Here is a 23,488-nt window from a genome sequence, read left to right on the forward strand (position 1 = left end):
ATTTGTCAATCAGTGTTGCTTCCTAAGTGGACAGTTTGATTTCACAGAAGTGTGATTGACTTGGAGTTACACTGTGTTTGTGTTCCCTTTTTATTTTTTTGAGCAGTGTATGTTTTAATATCCATGGGTAGGAGTGAGCAAGTGTAAACTTGGGCAGCAATAGAGGCCTATGTTTAAACAGCCTCCGTTCCATCCTATCAAATGACTCAGCAGGTTCCATTTGATAAGCTATAAAATGGCAGCTCCTGTGTTCTGTAAGGTTTTATAGATCCACTAGTATTTATTTTCTGGAAAAGCATAGATTTTTAAACATTAAAAAAAAATCTGAATTTATTCTGTCCTTTTAACTCATTTATTTTATAGGCTTTTTAAAAAAAAAATCATCTTTCTCAAAGGTGCCAGTAATTTTGGACCTGACCGTAGATGTGGATTTGTTTTGTTGCCGATACAGCAAAAGACCACTGCCCTATGGTGACTGGAGAAAGAGGCTTGTGTACGTTTCTGATTAGCCTGATATGTTGATTTGTCTTACTAAGTCCCTATGGTAAACACAGAACACTAACAGATTTGGCTCCAAGCTAGTTTCCAATATGCTGAATCAAACAGACTCCTCGTTCCTTTAAAAGTACATGTTTGTTTTTATAATTGCATCTGTGTACAATAAATATATTTAAGAAACAAATTAAGACATAAAAATCACTGTTCAAAAACTGGAAACGTGGGTGTTTAATGCTGGGTAAGTATAGGTTTTCATAAAATCATAGCAGTGACCATTCCAATGAACTTCCATCAACTTTAATTTCCAATGAACATTGTTACACACACGCAACACAGAACGAGAATTTGTAGTTTGAGCATTTCACATCTTTATTTCTGTAGTTCTTTGACAATGTTGTGGCACCCAATGTCTACATTTTTTTCCAAAACGTGCACAAAAGTTACTTTATTTCCTGCAAATAATACAAAATTAAATATGACTTGAGCAAAGAAAGCAAAGAGCAGGAAATTCATTTATTTTTAATCGCCCTGTCTTAGTTTCAGCGATTCATAATATCTTAGTTTCTCTCCTCACACTCACAGACACACCAGTCAGTCAGTTCAGGAGTTTCTCTCCTTTGGTAGTTAAAACAAATATTTCCTCCATTGGAGAAACATGATCACACGGGTGGGTGGGGCAAAAGTGAAGGTGGAAAAATAGGAATGACACAGAAACAAAAAAGTTAAGGTGACATGAATACATACAGTTTGAAATTGTTTTCAACAAATGCAATATCCATGTCTTCTAGTAGTGTTAGAGCTGTTTGTCATACCCAAAATACCAGCAGTGACCGATTTCCCCTGTAATTTTGTGAGCATAGTGACATAACCAAATGAAGGTGAGTTTTTAATTTCTGCAATGGATAAAATTACCAGGGGATCCAGAAAAACGTTTCAAATAAACTAGGGGGGGCGGGGGGGGGGGCGCTAAAAATGCAGAAGAAAAAAAAGTATATTTTGTTTGGACATTTATTTGTTCTTTGTATAAAACAAAAATACAAAAACTTTTAGCGAACTAAACCTATTGAGATTTTTATACCTATACTCTTGTGATGGTGTCAAGAAAGATATGGAAAACTTTCTCCCTTCAACAAAAAATAACCTAAGAACAAATCATTAAAAACATCCAACTGGGACACAAAAGGCCTTAATAAAAAAAAAAGTAAAAACATAAAAATGAATGCAGATCAAAGTAAAATCAGGTGGGTGGGCGTGATTTTCATAAAATAATAAAAATAAACTAAGTTGGATAGTTGCATTGACCACTTTAAAAGGAGAGAGCTGACTGATGGATCGATTGGTGGTAGAAGGTAACATGTGGGGGGGATTAGTGCAGATCACATCTATGCAGAGTCTGTTCTATCAGTTGGCCGCCAGTCCTGTAGCTTCAGAGGAGAGCCTGGAGAGAGACACATTGAGAGATCGAAGGGGGAGAGAATAAGCCATGCTGTGCGTTTCAAATTACAACAATAAAACAGGACAAACTCACCTTTTCACAATTTAACCTTCTTACAAACCTCCACACCGCTTTTTTCAGTTCATAAAATGTCTACCCAATAGATAAACCTCTAGAGGTGTATTAACTATCAATGGATAAGAGGATGTTGTTTCCTTGACATCAACCTCTTCAAAGAGTGTATTCCATGTCCTTCCATTTCACCTTACGGTCACTGACCTCTGATCAGTGCTAATAAATTGTAGTGCATCAGTGATTGCCAGCGAAATGATAAAAGAAGCAGGTATGGCTCGATTCAAGAGTCCTAATCTAGGCATTACGAGGACATCAATTTCCTGAAATTGTAAAGGTCCAACAGCCCATGATTAGCAGGGCTATATGATACCTGAGGGAAAATTATTATAGTGATTAAGCCCAACTTTACCCCATGTGGCATATAGATACATAAACAAAACAAGATTTTTGCACTATAATGAACACTTTACAAATATAACTAGCTACCCCACATACAGTTGAAGTCGGAAATTTACATACACTTAGGTTGGAGTCATTAAAACTTGTTTTTTAACCTCTCCACAAATTTATTGTTTTGACAAACTATAGCTTTGGCAAGTTGGTTAGGACATCTACTCTGTGCATGACAAGTTGCCTGGAAAATTTCAGAAAATTATGTAATGGCTTTAAAAGCTTCTGATAGGCTAATTGACATCATTTGAGTCAATTGGAGGTGTACCTGTGGATAGGCCTACCTTCAAACTCAGTGCCTCTTTGCTTGACATCATGGGAAAATCAAAAGAAAATCAGCCAATACCTCAGAAACAAATTGTAGACCTCCAAGGGTCTGGTTCATCCTTGGAAGCAAGTTCCAAATGCCTGAAGGTACCACGTTCATCTGTACAAACAATAGTACGCAAGTACAAACACCATGGGACCACGCAGCAGTCATACTGGTCAGGAAGAAGACTCCTAGAGATGAATGGTGCAAAAAGTGCAAATAAACCCAGAACAGAAGCAAAAAACCTTGTGAAGATGCTGGAGGAAACAGGTACAAAAGTATCTATATCCACAGTAAAACAAGTCCTATACCGACACAACCTGAAAGGCCGCTCCGCAAGGAAGAAGCCACTGCTCCAAAACCGCCATAAAAAAGCCAGACTACGGTTTGCAACTGCACATGGGGACAAAGATCGTACTTTTTGGAGAAATGTCCTCTGGTCTGATGAAACAAAAATAGAACTGTTTGGCCATAATGACTATTGTTATTTTTGGAGGAAAAAGGGGGAGGCTTGCAAGCCGAAGAACACCATACCAACCATGAAGCATGGAGGACGCAGCATCATGTTGTGGGGGTGCTTTGCTGCAGGAGGGACTGGTGCACTTCAAAATAGATGGCATCATGAGGATGGAAAATGATTTGGATATATTGAAGCAACATCTTAAGACATCAGTCAGGAAGTTAAAGCTTGGTCGCAAATGGGTCTTCCAAATGGACAATCACCCCAAGCATACTTCTAAAGTTGTGGAAAAATGGCTTAAGGACAACAAAGTCAAGGTATTGGAGTGGCCATCACAAAGCCCTGACCTCAATCCCATAGAACATTTGTGGGCAGAACTGAAAAAGCGTGTGCGAGCAAGGAGGCCGACAAACCTGACCCAGTTACACCAGCTCTGTCAGGAGGAATGGGTCAAAATTCACCCAACTTATTGTTGGAAGCTTGTGGAAGGCTATCCGAAACATTTGCCCCAAGTTAAACAATTTAAAGGCAATGCTACCAAATACTAATTGAGTGTATGTAAACTTCTGACCCACTGGGAATGTGATGTAAGAAATAAAAGCTGCAATAAATCATTCTCTACTATTATTCTGACATTTCACATTCTTAAAGTAAAGTGGTGATCCTAACTGACCTGAGACAGGGAATTTTTACTAGGATTAAATGTCAGGAATTGTGAAAAACTGAGTTGAAATGTAGTTGGCTAAGGTGTTTGTAAACCTCAGACTTCAACTGTATTATCCAGGACAAAGTTAATATTAAAATAAATGAAATACAGCATGAGATCTTAACATAAAGATGGCATGAGAGGTGCTACCTGAGCTTACAGCAAGAGAGAAAATCCAACCAAAAGCTTTTAATTAGTAACGTTGAAGTCGGTCTGAGACAAGCGTGCCCATGCTGATGCAGTCTTTAGATAGAACGATCAGGGACCTTCAAGGGGGTGAGCGAGACATAAACCAAGCATTGTAACAAAGGACAAGGAGGAGAGAAGCCAGATCTTGAAGTGTAACTTTTTTTGTGACATTTTTTGATTAATTGTATAGTTAAGCATGTGGCATAAGGCACAGCCAGGTTTAAAGCAGTGACGACCAAGTACAGACAACGCTAAGCAACATCCCAAATGGCACCTTATTCCCTATAAAGTGTATCACTTTTGACCAGAGCCCACTTTTGACGAGGGCCCTGGTGACCATGCTGGTCATTTATGAACATTTGAACATTTGGCCATGTTCTGTTATAATCTCCACCCGGCACAGCCAGAAGAGGACTGGCCATCCCACATATGCTCTCTCTAATTCTCTCTTTCTTTCTCTCTCTCGGAGGACCTGAGCCCTAGGACCATGCCCCAGGAATACCTGACATGATGACTCCTTGCTGTCCCCAGTCCACCTGACTGTGCTGCTGCTCCAGTTTCAACTGTTCTGCCTTATTATTATTCGACCATGCTGGTCATTTATGAACATTTGAACATCTTGGCATCTTCTGTTATAATCTCCACCCGGCACAGCCAGAAGAGGACTGGCCACCCCACATAGCCTGGTTCCTCTCTAGGTTTCTTCCTAGGTTTTGGCCTTTCTAGGGAGTTTTTCCTAGCCACCGTGCTTCTACACCTGCATTGCTTGCTGTTTGGGGTTTTAGGCTGTGTTTCTGTACAGCACTTTGAGATATCAGCTGATGTACGAAGGGCTATATAAATAAATTTGATTTGATTTAGTGCACTATATAAGGAAGTGCCATTTGGGACACACTTCACGTCTGTACTGTAGTTTCTATTATGGCTGTAGCTTTAGTACGGAGAAAGCCTTCGCCTTTTAGACTTGGAGCCCAGCTCCGAGGAAAGCTTTGGCTCGGGATTGGCTGAGTGGACAGGGTTACCGGAGGAGGTGGGGCCAGTGGAAACAACATGGAGGGCCAGGAGGGGGAGGGGCTTAAGACTGAGCAGACCGGAGACACAGGGGACAGCAGGGGAGTTGGGTGGGAGTGGTGAGTCAGAGGAAGAAGGTCCTTGAGGAGCCAACAAGGACAGAGAGATGGAGGCGGAGGGGGGCGCCAAACAGGAGGAAGAAGAGAAGGAGGAAGCAGTAGAGGTAGCGGCAGGAAAGGTGGTAGTAGTGGAGAGAGGAGGGCAGAGGAGGCTGGTGCTGTGGGTCTGTTCAGGGTTCGAGGAGGAGAATTTAGAGGACTGGGATTGGGTGGATTCTCAGTTCTACAAAAAAAAAAAAAGGGTGGGGGGGCTTGGTTGAATACTGGGCGGAAGAAGGTCCTTCTGGAGAGCCACAGGCTTTTGTTCCAACCCAGCTGTTTTAGTTTGCGTTGGGCTGGATCAAAAGCCTACTGCACCAAGCAACTGTGGTGCTCCAGGACCAGGAGCAAAATTCCAGAAAGTTCCCAGAACTCAAAGTCCTCAGGTTTTTCAGAAAACATGTTGGAGGATTTCCAGAATCAGGAATGTGCAGGGAGGTAATCCTCCAACTGGAATTTAGGGGAAGTTTCTTGAATTTTGCAACCCAAAGTCAATTTATCCCCGACTCTAAAAGGACAAAAGATGGTAGTTGGTTAAAAAGCTTGTAACTAATGTGTCTGACCTGGCGTTGATGAGGTACTCTGCCAGGCTGATGGAGGCGGGGGAACCAGTGATGGTGACCTGTCTGTCTGCGGAGCCCTCGACAGGGTTCGCTATCTTTATCTGGGCACCCGACATCTGGCGGATCTCATTGATCTTAGCACCCTGGCGACCAATGATGCAGCCAATCAACTAGGAGGAAGAAAAACAGAAAGTCAGTTAAGCCAATCAACAAGATGGGAGACAAAACCAGGAATTCAGTTACGTCAATCAATTAGAGTGTAGTCGATTGATAGTGTGAAATGTCTAACCACTGGAGGGAAATGGAAGGGGAGGGTCAGTCATCACTGTGGAAATACTTACATCATTTGGAATGGTCATCTCATGGGAACTAGTTTGGGCAGACGCATCCATCCCTCCTAAATCAACAAGCCAAAAATACATAAAACAAGGATCCGGAACAATTTGGCACTCTTCATGATATGTAAATGCCATTGTGGTGGCAGGTTCAATGTAACAAAATCTTAACTGACATTTCAGTAGGTAAAGCCTTCGTCGAGGAGTTGTTTTCTCTATCCATGTGACAAACCAACGATGGCCTGACAGCCAGAACATTTGCATTTTGCCTCAACAAATATTTGTTTTTTTAAAAGCATAAAATGCACTCCTGCTGATGTTCTAATTTGGTCAACACACCAGTTCTGAGCGCAGTAGTTTCAATAACCTTATCTTTTTATACAAACTATTGTATTGTTAAGTCCAGTACCTTGGAATCCTTGGTTGCTTGGGGCCATTGGGAAGGGGCTCTGCTGCATGGCCAGCTGGTGTAACTTGGTGAGCTGTGGAGAGATAGAGGAAGACTGTGAGGGCAAGAGATGGGGCAGGGAGGGAGGAGAGAAATGGAAAGGAAAGAGAAGGGACAAGAAGCACAGTCAGTAAAGTACCAAAACCATTTCATTCACCATGGCATTCATTCATAATAGTAGTTGGAGTTATGTTCATTACATAACAAACTAATGAACAGTTAGGGACTACCTGGACCTTCTGGACCTTCTGTTAAACTCAGTTGCATGCACTGATAAACACACAACCCAGCTATCTTATTTTCTTTCTCTAAAATGGACAAGTGTTGGATGGGTTGTGGAATCATTCTTAAATTTGTACCCCATGGTCTTTCCACTGTAGCTCTGGAGAACTCGGACTCGGAATGTTTGCTTATAGTCTTCTGGCAGATGAATATGACACTACATGTTCTCAGTATGTAGGAATAGATATTTCCTGGCCTGTACCAAACAAAACCAACCAGGCCCACACAACTACAGGCCATAGTATAATCAACCCAGTAATAGTTAAGACAATAATATAAGATCAATAGTGAACATAAACATAATTTCTTAAACCATAACCTAGTGCTATGTTAAATAAAAATGTTGAGAATGACATTACTGGTTAACACACTACCAAATACACCAACTCCTCTAAACGATTTGTCTATTAATATCATCTCTTCACCATAACGCAAATTTCTGATCAAACCCTTCCTCTTAAGGCATTTACAACCAGGCTGGGTTTGGAGACTTGGCCCTAGTCTACCTAACACCTTTTCCTAGTGCACTGGTTGGAGGGAGGGTAGGTTAGGAATGGTAGATAAAAGAAATGGGAGGGCATGGAGGTACAGAGGATAGGGAACTGGGGGGCATAAATTGAGAGGTGAAGGGTAGGGATGATAGCATAAGGTAGGGAAGGTACGGAAAGGTAGGGCAGGGACAGGTAAGGATTTTGGGGGAAGGACAGAGGGTAGCGAGGATACGGACACCAGGAGGAAGAAATTGTGACAACAGCACTTACATCTGGCTGTGGTATCGCATGTTGTCCTTGAACGGCGTACGCCTGAAAAAAGAACAACGTGTTCATAGGCATCCTGTCCACATATAACAATTCGCAGCCACAAGAGTATACAGGACAAACGTATGTTAGAATGTTAAAAGTATAAAATCCCCATCCAAGAAATTTAAAAAGAAAATTTGCTCCTGAACGTATTTAGATGTTCCACAGAAAGGGGTGTGAAGACCTTTGCAATCAAGAGGTCTGTTTTATTAAATTTTCCGAACATTTCTATAATTTCTCTTTCACTTTGAAAATGTGGAGTATATTGTGTAGATAAGTGAGGGAAAATCTCAATTTGATCATTTTTTTAAATAGAAATTTAAGGCAACAAAATGTAAAAACGTTGCAAGGGTGTGTCGACTTTCACTAGGCATTGTACATCCATCTCAAACAACAATTTCAAGTTTAAAAATGGTTTGAAACAATTTAACTCTGCGCTCAGGACTAGAGCTTCCATAGTGTCTGTGCAGAGTGCCTGAATGTTTCATGTCCCCAAACAAGAGTATATTTTTCTTCAACACACACAGATCCTATAGGTCTATATCTCTAAATGCTCAATACATTTTAAAGTAGCCAAATCTTGAACAAAGTATCCATATTATAGAGGAAGATAACATATCTAAAGGAATGTTAAAGCGATTGAAAACACAGAAAAAACAATGCACGTTTCCATTCTGCCTAGCGGAGCATGAACTGGGCTTGGGTTTTCAGGGATTTTATTTATTAATTCTCCCAGTAACAGTAACAATGGTGGGTGGAGGGAGGTCTACTTCAGTTTAGGAATGGGGCTTTGAAATAAGTTCACTATTCGAATAATAGCATGCATTTGTGTGGGATTTCTGGATATTTTTTACTTAAGTTTTTAACCTTAGCACAAAGGCACAAGGGAGAGAGGCTGGCGCGATATTGTTGAAGCTGCAGAGGGGCCAGTGAAATGGGAGCAAGCAGACTCTCCTATGACGTATGGGAGGTCATAGCTACACTGAAAAGGTTTTTATTAAATTAATAATTTGAAATGTCATGGTATATCCTTGTATGGATATTTTAACTTGAAAAAAAAGCCATTTTCTCTGTTTAATAGGCCCCTACACTCTTGCCCACAAACATTAATTATTTACCTTTAACTAGGCAAGTCAGTTAAGAACAAATTCTTATTTTCAATGACGGCCTAGGAACAGTTCAGGGGCAGAACGACAGATTTGTACCTTGTCAGCTCGGTGGATTTGAACTTGCAACCTTTTGGTTACTAGTCCAACGCTCTAACCACTAGGCTACCCTGCTGCCCAAAAAATACTCCCACAAGTATTTGAATACTAATGTCCATTCAGATGTTCAAATAACCGTGCACATCCCTATTTCTGTTGGTAACCACCAGAGATGTCGTAACAGTAACAAAACCAAAGGCTGGGCAAAAGTATCAGAGTTTATTATTGGTAAATTCCCTATAAAAATACAGCAGGACACAGATAAACTACAGGTTAGTTCTCAGAGGAACCCCCCCATCCCCCTTCCCAGCCAGCAGTAAGTTGATTAAATTATCTAAATAAAAACATGTACAGTGGGGCAAAAAAGTATTGTCAGCCACCAATTGTGCAAGTTTTCCCACTTAAAAAGATGAGGCCTGTAATTTTCAGCATAGTTACACTTCAACTATGACAGACGAAATGAGAAAAAAAATCCAGAAAATCACATTGTAGGATTTTTAATGAATGTATTTGCAAATTATGGTGGAAAATAAGTATTTGGTCAATAACAAAAGTTTCTCAATTATTTGTTATATACCCTTTGTTGGCAATGACAGAGGTCATTGGTTTTCACACACTGTTGCTGGTATTTTGGCCCATTCCTACATGCAGATCTCCTCTAGAGCAGTGATGTTTTGGGGCTGTTGCTGGGCAACACAGACTTTCAACTCCCTCCAAATATTTTCTATGGGGTTGAGATCTGGAGACTGGCTAGGCCACTCCAGGACCTTGAAATGCTTCTTACGAAGCCACTCCTTTGTTGCCCGGGCGGTGTGTTTGGGATCATTGTCATGCTGAAAGACCCAGCCACATTTCATCTTCAATGCCCTTGCTGATGGAAGGTTTTCACTCAAAATCTCACGATACATGGCCCCATCTATTCTTTCCTTTACACGGATCAGTCGTCCTGTTCCCTTTGCAGAAAAACAGCCCCAAAGCATGATGTTTCCACCCACATGCTTCACAGTAGGTATGGTGTTCTTTAGATGCAACTCAGCATTCTTTGTCCTCCATACACAACGAGTTGAGTTTTTACCAAAAAGTTATATTTTGGTTTCATCTGACCATATGACATTCTCCCAATCTTCTTCTGGATCATCCAAATGCTCTCTAGCAAACTTCCGACGGGCCTGGACATGTACTGGCTTAAGCAGGGGGACACGTCTGGCACTGCAGGATTTGAGTCCCTGGCGGCGTAGTGTGTTACTGATGGTAGGCTTTGTTACTTTGGTCCCAGCTCTCTGCAGGTCATTCACTAGGTCCCCACTGTGTGGTTCTGGGATTTTTGCTCACCGTTCTTGTGATCATTTTGACCCCACGGGGTGAGATCTTGCGTGGAGCCCCAGATCGAGGGAGATTATTTCCTAACAATTGCTCCCACAGTTGATTTCTTCAAACCAAGCTGCTTACCTATTGCAGATTCAGTCTTCCCAGCCTGGTGCAGGTCTACAATTTTGTTTCTGGTGTCCTCTGACAGCTCTTTGGTCTTGGCCATAGTGGAGTTTGGAGTGTGACTGTTTGACGTTGTGGACAGGTGTCTTTTATACTGATAACAAGTTCAAACAGGTAACGAGTAGAGGACAGAAGAGCCTCTTTAAGAAGAAGTTACAGGTCTGTGAGAGCCAGAAATCTTGCTTGTTTGTAGGTGACCAAATACTTATTTTCCACCATAATTTGCAAATAAATTCATTAAAAATCCTACAATGTGATTTTCTGGATTTTTTCTCTCTCATTTTATCAGTCATAGTTGAAGTGTACCTATGATGAAAATTACAGGCCTCTCATCTTTTTAAGTGGGAGAACTTGCACAATTGGTGGCTGACTAAATACTTTTTTGCCCCACTGTATATAAATGTGTAAAAATATATCAAACATACCTGTCCTCCAGCAAAGATGACAGGGGATCCTGAAGGTTTTGGTCGGTATGGGATGGTGACCCCCTTAGGGGGAGACTGGGGGAAAGGGAAAGTTAAAAGGAGAGACAGGAGACAAGGAGGGATGGGAGAGAAGGAGGGACAGGAAAATGGGTTTAATTCAGACGCGTTTTCAAAACACTTTTGTATAAGTAAGCAAGAGATGCCAAAATGGGTACCAAGAGGTTGTAAGGGTAATTTGACAAATGAATAAAATTATGAACATTTAAGCTGAATAAAAATAGAACAACGATTTGAGGATATTACTTACACTTACCTCGAGCATAACCACGCAGATTTGCTTGACACACTCAATTATGGACTGGGGGGTCCCTGCGATGGTGATGGCCCGTTCTGTAGAGTTAGGAAGCATGTCCCCTGCCACCTGTACCTGAGCACCTGTCGACTAGAGAGAGAGGAGAGATTGACTGGTCTGGACTTACATATTACACTAACATTTTTGTAATTTAGCAGACGCTCATATCCAGACAAAACTTACAATCAGTGCTCTGAACTAAGGTAGGTAAAACGACCACCAGCAGTAACTTAGTCACTGCAAGTAAAACCTTTCAAAATAGCCACTTTCTGCTAAATCTGTGCAAGTCGGGGATGCAAACTGGTGAGTGCCCAAGAAGGTGACACTTTCTTTGCACTGAAACATCCATAAAATCCCTGCTAGGGGGAAATGCAAGTTAACTAATTAAACAAAGAATCTACATGATCAGTCTCTGTGTGTAAGATAAAGTGGTTAACGTGAATCTAACTCACAGCTAAAAAAAAATGTAAGAAAGCAATGCAATGTTATTTGTTGCCTAGATTTTACTGCAAACACTCAAGTCTTGAGAAAAAAACAATACACTAAAATGGCAGTTAGCCATGACAGGCTTTATAATAGAAAGCTTGTGACCACACAATCTATATATTGCACTTCAGAAAAAAACATTTAAAGTAGAAATAGAATGAAACAGGGATTCTATTTTTTTTCGATTATAGTGGCCACTATGGTAGACATCAATCAAGTGCACAAGGCTACATGTGTGCAAAAATAACATTCAGAGTAAAAATCTAATAATCCCCCCTCACTCACACAAGTGTTATAGGAAAGTTCAACAAAACCAATATCTTTGGGCTACACTGCACATTATTACATTGTAGAATAGATGTCCACAGGCAGAAAGTGTACAATGTGCCAGCTGAGCATGATACCCGTTGTTGGCATAATTTAAAAAGTGTATTGAAAAAGTGAGAAGGGGGAGGGGGAGTGTGTGGTGTTCCTTTCACCTCTATTAGAGGTCGACCGATTAATCGGAATTACACCTTTATTTAACTAGGCAAGTCAGTTAAGAACACATTCTTATTATAAATGACGGCCTAGGAACGGTGGGTTAACTGCCTCGTTCAGGGGCAGAAAGACAGATTTTCACCTTCTCAGCTCGGGGGATCCAATCTTGCAACCTTAGCTAACTAGTCCAACGCAATAACGACCTGCCTCTCTCTCGTTGCACTCCAGGAGCCTGTTACGCAAATGCAGCAAGCCAAGGTAAGTTGCTAGCTAGCATTATACTTATATTATAAAAAACAATCAATCATAATCACTAGTTAACTACACATGGTTGATGATATTACTAGATATTATCTAGCGTATCCTGTGTTGCATATGATCTGACTGAGCATACAAGCATACAATTATCTAAGTATCTGACTGAGCGGTGTTAAGCAGAATCAGGCGCGTAAACATTCATTCAAACAGCACTTTCGTGCGTTTTGCCAGCAGCTCTTCGTTGTGCGTCAAGCATTGCGCTGTTCATGACTTCAAACCTATCAACTCCCGAGATGAGGCTGGTGTAACCGAAGGGAAATGGCTGGCTAGTTAGCGCGTGCTAATAGCGTATCGAACTTTTCGCGCTGAGCCTTGGGGTGGTTATTTCCCTTGCTCTGCATGGGTAACGCTGCTTCAATGTGGTGGCTGTTGTCGTTGTGTTGCTGGTTCGAGCCCAGGGAGGAGCGAGGAGAGGGACGGAAGCTATACTGTTACACTGGCAATACTAAAGTGCCTATAAGAACATCCAATAGTCAAAGGTAAATGAAATACAAATGGTATAGAGGGAAATAGTCCTATAATAACTAAAACCTACAGTGGGGCCAAAAAGTATTTAGTCAGCCACCAATTGTGCAAGTCCTCCCACTTAAAAAGATGAGGCCTGTAATTTTCATCATAGGTACACTTCAACTATGACAGAAAAAAATGAGAAAGAAAATCCAGAAAATCACATTGTAGGATTTTTAATGAATTTAGTTGCAAATTATGGTGGAAAATAAGTATTTGGTCAATAACAAAAGTTTCTCAATACTTTGTTATATACCCTTTGTTAGCAATGACAGAGGTCAAACATTTTCTGTAAGTCTTCACAAGGTTTTCACACACTGTTGCTGGTATTTTGGCCCATTCCTCCATGCAGATCTCCTCTAGAGCAGTGATGTTTTGGGGCTGTTGCTGGGCAACACGGACTTTCAACTCCCTCCAAAGATTTTCTATGGGGTTGAGATCTGGAGACTGGCTAGGCCACTCCAAGACCTTGAAATGCTTCTTGCGAAGCCACTCCTTCGTTGCCCAGGCGGTGTGTTTGGGATCATTGCAATGCTGAAAGACCCAGCCACGTTTCATCTTCAATGCCCTTTGCTGATGGAAGGAAGTTTTCACTCAAAATCTCACGATACATGGCCCCATTCAATCTTTCCTTTACACGGATCAGTCGTCCTGGTCCCTTTGCAGAAAAACAGCACCAAAGCATGATGTTTCCACCCCCATGCTTCACAGTAGGTATGGCATTCTTTGTCCTCCAAACACGACGAGTTGAGTTTTTACCAAAAAGTTATATTTTGGTTTCATCTGACCATATGACATTCTCCCAATCGTCTTCTGGATCATCCAAATGCTCTCTTCAGACGGGCCTGGACATGTACTGGCTTAAGCAGGGGTACACGTTTGGCACTGCAGGATTTGAGTCCCTGGCGGCGTAGTGTGTTACTGATGGTATGCTTTGTTACTTTGGTCCCAGCTCTCTGCAGGTCATTCACTAGGTCCCCCTGTGTGGTTCTGGGATTTTTGCTCACTCTTGTGATCATTTTGACCCCACGGGGTGAGATCTTGCGTGGAGCCCCAGATCGAGGGAGATTATCAGTGGTTTTGTATGTCTTCCATTTCCTAATAATTGCTCCCACATTTGATTTCTTCAAACCAAGCTGCTTACCTATTGCAGATTCAGTCTTCCCAGCCTGGTGCAGGTCTACAATTTTGTTTCTGGTGTCCTTTGACAGCTCTTTGGTCTTGCCCATAGTGGAGTTTGGAGTGTGACTGTTTGAGGTTGTGGACAGGTGTCTTTTATACTGATAACAAGTTCAAACAGGTGCCATTAATACAGGTAATGAGTGGAGGACAGAGGAGCCTCTTAAAATAAGAAATTACAGGTCTGTGAGAGCCAGAAATCTTGCTTGTTTGACCAAATACTTATTTCCCACCATAATTTGCAAATAAATTCATTTAAAATCCCTACAATGTGATTTTCTGGATTTTTTTTCTCTCGTTTTGGCTGTCATAGTTGAAGTGTACATATGATGAAAATTACAGGTCTCTCATCATCATTTTTAAGTGGGAGAACTTGCACAATTGGTGGCTGACTAAATACTTTTTTTGCCCCACTGTAAAACTTCTTACCTGGGAATATTGAAGACTCATGTTAAAAGGAACCACCAGCTTTCATACGTTCTCATGTTCTGAGCAAGGAACTGAAACGTTAGCTTTCTTACATAGCACATATTGCACTTTTACGTTCTTCTCCAACACTTTGTTTTTGCATTATTTAAACCAAATTGAACAGGTTTCATTATCGACTTGAGGCTAAATAGATTTTATTGATGTATTATATTAAGTTAAAATAAGTGTTCATTCAGTATTGTTGTAATTGTCATTATTACAAATACATGTTTTATTTATTTTTTAAATCGGCATTGGCTTTTTTGGTCCTCCAATAATCGGTATTGGTATCGGCGTTGAAAAAATCATAATCGGTCAACCTCTAACCTCTACAGTGGCATCCAGCTTAAGCCAGGCCCAGCTCCAGCTACACTTGATCCCTGAATCCACTTGTTTAAAACTTCTTGCTCCTACTTGAGACGCAGATGTCTCAAGTAGACACCTGGAAATGCAAATGCGCTACGCTAAATGCTAAATGTACTCGTTAAAACTCAAACGTTCATCAAAATGCACATGCAGGGTATTGAAATAAAGCTACACTCGTTGTGAACCTAGCCAACAAGTCAGATTTTTAAAATGCTTTTCGGCGAAAGCATGAGAAGCTATTATCTGATAGCATGCAACACCTCAAAATGCCTGAATGCGACGTAAACAAAGATTTAGCTTATCCGGCGCTACACAAAACGCAGAAATAAAATATAAAATATTCATTACCTTTGACGAGCTTCTTTCTTGGCACTCCTATATGCCCCATAAACATCACTATTGGGTCTTTTTTTCGTTTAAATCGGTCCATATATACCCAAAATAGCTTTCTATGGAAGCTGTGTCATTCAGAAAAAAACATTGTTTTTAAACGCTGCGTCATTTTTTTAAATTAAAAAAGTCGACGATAAACTTTCACAAAACACTTCGAAATACTTCTGTAATCCAACTTTAGGTATTAGTAAACGTTTATAATCTATCAAAATGATTACAGGGCGATGTGTATTCAATAGCTCCTCGTCTTCAAATCAATGGCTGCCAATGTGCACATTCAAAACATCCGGGTGGAGACCGGAAGAAATTGAATCCAGTTAGTTGGATTTACCAAGAAAAAACTCCCTGGAAAATGACGACATCGTGTGGAATCTGTAGGAATTGCATGCAGATCCATAATTAATTTTGTGCCCTTTTAACTACCCATGAAAGTGACGCATGGAAATTATTTTTAGCTTTCAGAGAGCAGTTTTTCTTGCGTTTTTCGATGAAACACACGATCTGTTATAGTCACAGCCGTGATTTAACCAGTTTTAGAAACTTCAGAGTGTTTTCTATCCACACATACTAATCATATGCATATACTATATTCCTGGCATGAGTAGCAGGACGCTGAAAAGTTGCGCGATTTTTAAGAGAATGTTCGAAAAAGGAAGGGGTAGACTTAAGAGGTTTAACAAGCAACACCTCATTTTCACCTAATTCTCTCATTCTGAAAATTAACCACATTCTGTAGAGGGAAAACATTAGCTCACAGATAGCAGTTAGTTCATTAGCTAGTTAACATTTCACACAGATTGCCAGGGTCCAGTAAGCAAGTAACACGTTATAACTTGAGAAACGGCAAGGAGTCGCATACCAGTTAACACTATAGTGAATTGGTTAGGTTACTAAAGTTAGCTCATCTGATGTTGTAATGTTAGCTAGCTAGCTGTCTGACTTTATTAAATCAGCTAATTTTCACACCATAAACTCCATTTGATCAGGTAAGTTGGCTAATGTTGCCCAACATTTCTCTGGCTAGCTAACGGAGAATTCGATCCAGCTAGCAAGATACTTAATGTTAACAATACTTGTTCAACAACGCTTTCTCCCTCACATAAGGGCTGGGTGATATGGCCAAAATATCATATGGTATTTTTCACATGACAGTATTTTACATGTTTTTTGATTAAAACCTCTTACTTCTACCCCCTCCTTTTTTGAAAATTCTGTTAAAAATCGCGCAACTTTTCAGCGTCCTGCTACTCATGCCAGGAATATAGTATATGCATATGATTAGTATGTGTGGATAGAAAACACTCTGAAGTTTATAAAACTGGTTAAATCACGGCTGTGACTATAACAGATCGTGTGTTTCATTGAAAAACGCAAGAAAAACTGCTCTCTGAAAGCAAAAAATAATTTCCATAAGTCACTTCCACCAGTTGTTAAAAGAGAACAGAATTTAATGGGAATCTGCCTGCAATTCATACAAATTCCGCACGATGGCGCCATTGTACTAATTTTCAATTGAATTAATTGTTGGAAAATACATCTATCTGACCTCCATTTTCCCAGTCTTCACCCGGATGCAGTTGAGGGAGAGATCAGATGGCATTGTTTTTGAAGTGAGGACCTATTGAAGAGACATCGCCCTGTAATCATTTTGATAGATTATAAACGTTTACTAATACCTAAAGTTGGATTACAAAAGGATTTCGAAGTGTTTTGTGAAAGTTTATCGTCGACTTTTTTAATTTTAAAAAATTACGCAGCGTTTAAAAACGATGATTTTTTCTGAATGACACAACTTCCATACAAAGCTATTTTGGGTATATATGGACCGATTTAAACGAAAAAAAGACCCAATAGTGATGTTTATGGGGCATATAGGAGTGCCAAGAAAGAAGCTCGTCTAAGGTAATGAATGTTTTATATTTTATTTCTGCGTTTTGGGTAGCGCCGGCTATCGCAAAATCTGTTGTTTACGTGTCGAGCTGGCATTTTGGGGGGTGCATGCTATCAGATAATAGCTTCTGATGCTTTCGCCGAAAAGCATTTTAAAAATCTGACTTGCTGGCTAGGTTCACAACGAGTGTAGCTTTAATTCAATACCCTGCTTGTGAATTTTGATCAAAGATTGAGTTGTAACGAGTACATTTAGCATTTAGCGTAGCGCATTTGCATTTCCAGGGGCATACTTGGGACGTCTGCGTGTCAAGTATTCTCAAGAAGTTAATAAAAGTTCTACATTTGCTTTATGAGTAGTGGGTGACCCTAGGGTGGCAACATATATCCTAAATGATTTCAATGGGTCTTTCTCCATTCAGATTGTTTTATGCTGTTCAATTCAACCCAAAATAATTTTCTGCATTTCCATCAATTTCCACACTGCCACGATATTGGCAAAAATACAAAATGTATTTTTAACCAAATGTTGCAATTGTGATTAAGATCAAAACACTTGGGTGAACTTTTGGAATCAAAGAAATATAATGTTTATTATAATTCTATAGATGGAATATAACAAATAAAGGGGACTTTGAATAGTGTTGTTTGACATGACAACGAATGAAAATGCCATGGACAAGTTATTGTGACAGGGTAGGAACCAAAGTGATGTTCAGTGTTTCTTAGGGGACCTTACAGTCTTTGGCTACATTAAATCTTTTATGGGGCGGCAGCGTAGCTTAGTGGTTAGAGCGTAACCCACTGTTCCTAGGCCGTCATTGAAAATAAGAATTTGTTCTTAACTGACTTGCCTAGTTAAATAAAGGTAAAATAAAAATAAATAAATTAATGTAGCCAACATTCATGCGTCACCTATTCCTCTTTAATTTAGAATATACTGTTGCACAAACATGCTGATTTAGGCCTCCACCAGCACTGGTATCAGGCTGTATTAGCTAGCTACATTTGCTCTGACTCAGTACTTTTATTAGCTAACATTAGTTAGCTAGCGATTAGCATTAGTGGCTAACACTATTTAGCTTAACTTACTAAGAAAATACAAACTAGCTGTTTGCAGATGTGAGAAACAAACTAATATTGTAATTATAGAACGCTTGTGGATTTATATTAAGATCAAAGTGGAAACAACATTGTCGTCATCAACATTGTTACATGTGCTGCATTGACCATGCAGACTGAATGAAACAGTCTCGTGGTCAAGCAACAACAAATGCGCTCCTCGAGTGACAGGGGTGGGACTAGGTCTGTGTGGAAAGCGGCATGGAAAGAGAGAATGTAGAGGGATGACCCAAGTAGCGGAGTAAACTATGAAAACGGACGTTACACACTGCGCATCACATTTAACAAACCAAATATTAAAATACCATTATAGAAGGTAAAGTAAAAAACCCAAACAGGTCAGTGCATTAATACCGGTACATAGTAAAATACGGTATACCGCCCAGCCCTACCGTACCTCAAACTTTCCAAATGCCAGTTGTTTTTCGGTTACAGCTCATGAAATACGGGTCATCACCTTCTCACCCCCATCTCCGTGGTCAGGTTTCTCACCTACCTCTGTTATCGTTCAGGGGACGCGCTGCTGCAACTGGCAAACTGCCTTTGCACTCATCCTAGAGCACGTGCTGATGCTGTAACAAGCAAATTGGTTGTATCTTCTAACTTCAGTCGCGTGTTGCATTCTGTTAATGTGAACGATTGGTTGAGCCTTGGATACAGCCAGTATTGCTCCAAACGCGCTTCACTTGTTCGCTTACAGCCAGTAGTGATCCAAAGCCTCCTCCCCCACCCAAACTTTTCTCATCTACACGAATCACGTAGGTCACCTATTTTGGATTCAAAAATTATAATTTCACCGAGATGTGACTAGTTTGCATTGCTGGCTAGTAAGAAAAAGCAAGTGCAAATGTGAGTACATGTTCTCCCACCCACCTCTCGGATTTCTTTGATCTTGCAGCCTCCCTTGCCAATGAGGGACCCACACTGGCTGGCTGGCACAACGATGCGGAGGGTGACAGGGGGCTTGCTGGTGGCCGTACTGTTCGTCATGGAGCTGCTGATGTCCTGGGAGAGAAGATTGATTGATCAATGAACTTACTCCACAACTTCCACTTGACAACATCATTGATGGATATGTGAGAGGTGTTCAGACACTCTTGGAGGACAACTGTAAACAGATGTATTGTTAATAAAGAACCTTTTTTCAAATCAACTTCCAATAGTCCTCTAGGATTAGTTGAACACCTCACACATCCAGTCAGCCCCTCTATTCATGCACCTGAGAGGTAGTGTTAATCGGTTCCGTAAAAGTAGCCACATCACATTCCCTATAGATGCCAAAGTGACAAATAAAACAGTTGGGCCTGGACAAGACAGGGTAATTAAGTTACCTCTTCCAGCTTTTCGATGATCATGGAGAACGCTTTGAAGATGGCGGTGGTGGGGCCTGCCAAAGTGATGATCCTCTCAGGACAGTTGCCCTCGGAGATGTTGATGCGAGCTCCGCTCTGGACGCAGGGGGATGGGAAATTCACCATTAGTTATAAGAGTTATATAAAAGAGGTGCAACTAACAGAACACAAACAGCTTTAGTGTCATTTAGAAACAGAAGGCATCTGTCACCTCTTCTCTCATCTTTTTCACAGATTCACCTTTCTTGCCAATGATGCTTCCAACTTCCTAAAAGAAAAACAAATACATTTAGAAATGTAATTCCTAAACTTTAGTCACCTGCTGTGGGAGGTCACTCCTTGCATCAGCAATCTAATGGTCAGCATGACATTACCTAGCCTTTAGCACCGTGGGCTAACAGTCATCTGCTGTGGGATCTTGCTCACCTTGCCGTGCATAAGCAATCTAATGGTCAGGGTGACATTGAGTCCTCCTTCAATAACACCGGAGTCCATAACTACCACTGGATGGGAGAGTAGCTGCTGCAGATGGGTCAAAACTGGGGTATGGTCACAAAGATTGGATCTGGAGGTAAGACAAGAAAACAGTGAGAAAAGTAGGAAAAGTTAGAATAGTGCATTGGAAGTATTATGGGGCCGAGGGAAGAGCAGGAGAACAATTGAATATAGAATGTGAGAACAGTGAACAGAACAAGACTGGTGGTTTTGGTTTTTAATTCAGCCTATGACTTTGTACAATAATACTAAATAGCTAGCGAACTATTGAACTCATAAAACTTGATAGGAAGGTATCAAGTAAATGATCCAAGCTGCTGAAACCATCCAAATAATGCCATGTCACTTACAACAGTAGCTGCTTTTAGTTCAATGGATGAGATGATCTGTAGGCACTGATGTTCTTACAAACTAATCAAACACCTGATCTAAACTGATTGCCATTATTATAAGAGTGAAACATCAATTTGCAGCTCGTCACCTTGCTGCATAAACTCAACTCTGTACCTTTACAGAGTAGAGTTGCTATAAGTGTTGGCTGAGAGTACCACCAACTACATCGAGTCGCTATCAGGGATGTAAAAATGTACATTATTTTATTCCACCTTGTACCCATGTTTGTCCCGTGTACTGTGGGCTTTTCTTTGGGTGCTGAATTGAGTCGTTTTTGATTAAGAAGTCATTTTGAGTGAGGTCTGTCATATTGCACCCTTTAATCCACAGCTTTTCAATGGAGTGCGAAGTTAAGACTTCAAAACGTGCTCTACTACTCGATACTTTAATACATATACATTTTTTAACGCTTACTGCTTACCGTGCTTGTCAGTTGTAATCCATAGTTTGATAAATCTATAATGCATTCTGTGTCCCTTGCCAAAACTACTGTAAGAATCTGCCGTGAAATGACGGTCTGCTCCTTCTCAACAACGGCTAACGTTACCTATGCAGAGGAAAAAATGTTACTTTATTTAATTTTTTTAAACTACGGATTTCAGCACCCAAAGAAAAGCTAGTACAATGTAAGCAATGAACAATATATTTTTACGAGTATGGACTGATAGTGGTACACTCCGCCAACACTCAACTCCGTAGAGATGTAGCTAACGTTATATGGAAAGAGTTGAGTTCTCAGCTAGCTAACTTCTGACCCACCAAAATAATGGGGCCTTCTAGTATGAGGTTGCGTCCATGATTATCATTAGAACTGTATCATAATTCATGCAAAGTAACATGCCATTAGACTAAAAGGAACACATTTAGTTGGCGTGGTCATCATAGCAATGGTTCACGTGTGCATATTTTAGCTTGCTAGTAGCACACTTCTTGCATGTTAGACTAACAAACAGGTTAATGGTCCCAAGACTGAATCCGGAACGAAAGGAACTCACGGCTCAGTTCGTAAATGAATGGACAATGTGTCCGATTACTTGGCTCCAATGAATTTAACTGCACTCATAGCTAAGGCACGCAGTTTAGCCTCACCGGCCGGCTCTAGTTGAGCTTTTAGCTAGATTTACGACCTAGCATAGCGCGCTAACTAGCAAGTTAACTGAGTGGCTAGCATCCATATGTGGAGCATGTGTACATTGTATGAATGGCTGTGCTGTAGTCATTCACGCTAGCACGGTTTCAAGAATATATCGGCTACAAACACCAACACTCGTCATTCACAAATGGAAAAGCGTAAATAGCAGCCATTTGGCTGGCTTTGTGAGCTGCGTGCAAGTCGTGCGGCCTGGCAAATTCACGCGGTGGGTTTATTTGTGATTGTATTGCACACACATAAAAAATGTTCTTACCTGATCCGTGTTTTGGGATGCGTTGTCGGGGAGGGGGTGGGGTTGTGAGGGTAGAAAGGGAGAGGTTCGGGAGGGTAGAAACCCGGGGGAGAGTTTTAAAAGGATTCGGGGAAGAGGGAAGTGTGAGATGATGATCGGGCTCCACTCGCTGAGCTGCTTCTTCTTCCATGATATAATGGCGGTCCGTAAACAAACGTTAAAGGTGCATGCCGCCACCTACTGTTTAGGAGTGTGGTCAATCACGGTTTACAACATAAGCTCCACATTTCTAAATCCTCCTACCTAGTACTTCTGAGAAAATTAAAAAAATAACCCTTAAAAAAGAGCTCTACTGACTTATAATAGACCCTCCCGCATGCCCCAAATCCCTTCCAACCCCGACTTCAATCTTTCTGTCTCTTCAACATACATACTACCGTTTCACCGACCATACACTCCAGATGTAACAGTATAGCTTCCATCCCTCTCCTCGCTCCAACCTTGGTTCGAACCAGGGACCCTCTGCACACATCAACCACAGTCACTCATGAAGCATCGTTACCCATTGCGCCACAAAAGTTACATCCAAAAGTTACATTCCATAGTCTATTTTTTGCATTACTTGCAAATAAACTGTTAGTCAAGGAGGAATTAGATTTCCAAATGCATCAGAGAAAGAGCTTGAGTATGAAGCAAGTTGACAAAAGCCACAGAAATACGTTTTTGTACTGGAAAGAACTGGAATACATGCATAGTTCATTCTATAGACAGAATTCTCGAAATAGAGTTAACAAACTAGATCTACATTCATATAAAAGTTTATAACAATATCATTTTAAGATTGATTCTCATACACAATCACTCACAACAGAAAAGCAATTTCTTGCAAAAAGTTCAGTTGATCCTTCCTATGGTAATTTACGTAGCTTTACAATTAAAACTAATAATTATATATATGTACATAGAAAGTTATCAAAAAAGTGTTTTGCTACGATAGTAAACTTATCAAAGCATGATGGCTTGAATGCATACCTATAATTCATCATAAATGTCAACAACAACAAAAAATATGTAAAATTAGGATTTTAGATTGGTGTCCAAAATGGCACCCTATTCCCTACATAGTGCACGACTTCTGGTCAAAAGTAGGGAATAGGCTACCAGAGAGTTCTTCCATCCCCTGATGATTAGTGCTCCTAGGTCTGCAGCATATTCAGCAAGATGAAACGCTCCAAACTTTGCAAATAAAAACTTTAAACTGGCCTCCAATGAGAAGGAACTAATGGTCAAACTGGGTGTGGTCAGAGCAGACATGGCAAGGCCCAACCCACTCACAAGCGCTAGTGCAGTGGAGTATAGAAGGAAGCCCTGGTATACATTGTACTATACCCAGGTAGGGAGAAAGGGTTGGAAAAGAAGAGACCCAAGAGGGAACTGAGAAGGGGGGGCTAGACTCTTGAG

The 23,488-nt window shown here is 40.7% G+C and overlaps 1 protein-coding gene across 8 annotated transcripts; it reads right to left on the reverse strand.

Moving 5' to 3' along the window:
• Window positions 1-618: 618 nt before the first annotated feature.
• LOC139413219 (poly(rC)-binding protein 2) lies at window positions 619-22,235 on the reverse strand. 8 transcript variants are annotated; one of them, XR_011634779.1, is made up of 13 exons: window positions 22,049-22,232; window positions 20,181-20,319; window positions 19,966-20,022; window positions 19,734-19,850; window positions 19,276-19,407; window positions 11,155-11,283; window positions 10,842-10,916; window positions 7,682-7,723; window positions 6,600-6,693; window positions 6,197-6,252; window positions 5,856-6,025; window positions 1,630-1,936; window positions 768-1,558 (listed from the first exon to the last, which is right to left on the reverse strand). XR_011634779.1 is itself a non-coding variant. In XM_071160341.1 (12 exons), exons 2-12 carry the CDS (start codon window positions 20,247-20,249, stop codon window positions 1,900-1,902), a joined length of 978 nt encoding a protein of 325 aa, XP_071016442.1. In that variant the 5' UTR covers window positions 20,250-20,319; window positions 22,049-22,235; the 3' UTR covers window positions 619-1,899. The 8 variants fall into 8 exon arrangements, 4 of the variants coding, with proteins under 4 accessions (XP_071016442.1, XP_071016441.1, XP_071016445.1 ...); XR_011634780.1 differs by having other exon boundaries at window positions 780-1,558; window positions 6,600-6,672; window positions 11,149-11,283; window positions 22,049-22,213; XR_011634778.1 differs by having other exon boundaries at window positions 838-1,558; window positions 11,149-11,283; window positions 22,049-22,213.
• Window positions 22,236-23,488: the final 1,253 nt, after the last annotated feature.

This window comes from Oncorhynchus clarkii, chromosome 7 (assembly GCF_045791955.1).
Source record: "Oncorhynchus clarkii lewisi isolate Uvic-CL-2024 chromosome 7, UVic_Ocla_1.0, whole genome shotgun sequence".
NCBI lineage: Eukaryota > Metazoa > Chordata > Actinopteri > Salmoniformes > Salmonidae > Oncorhynchus > Oncorhynchus clarkii.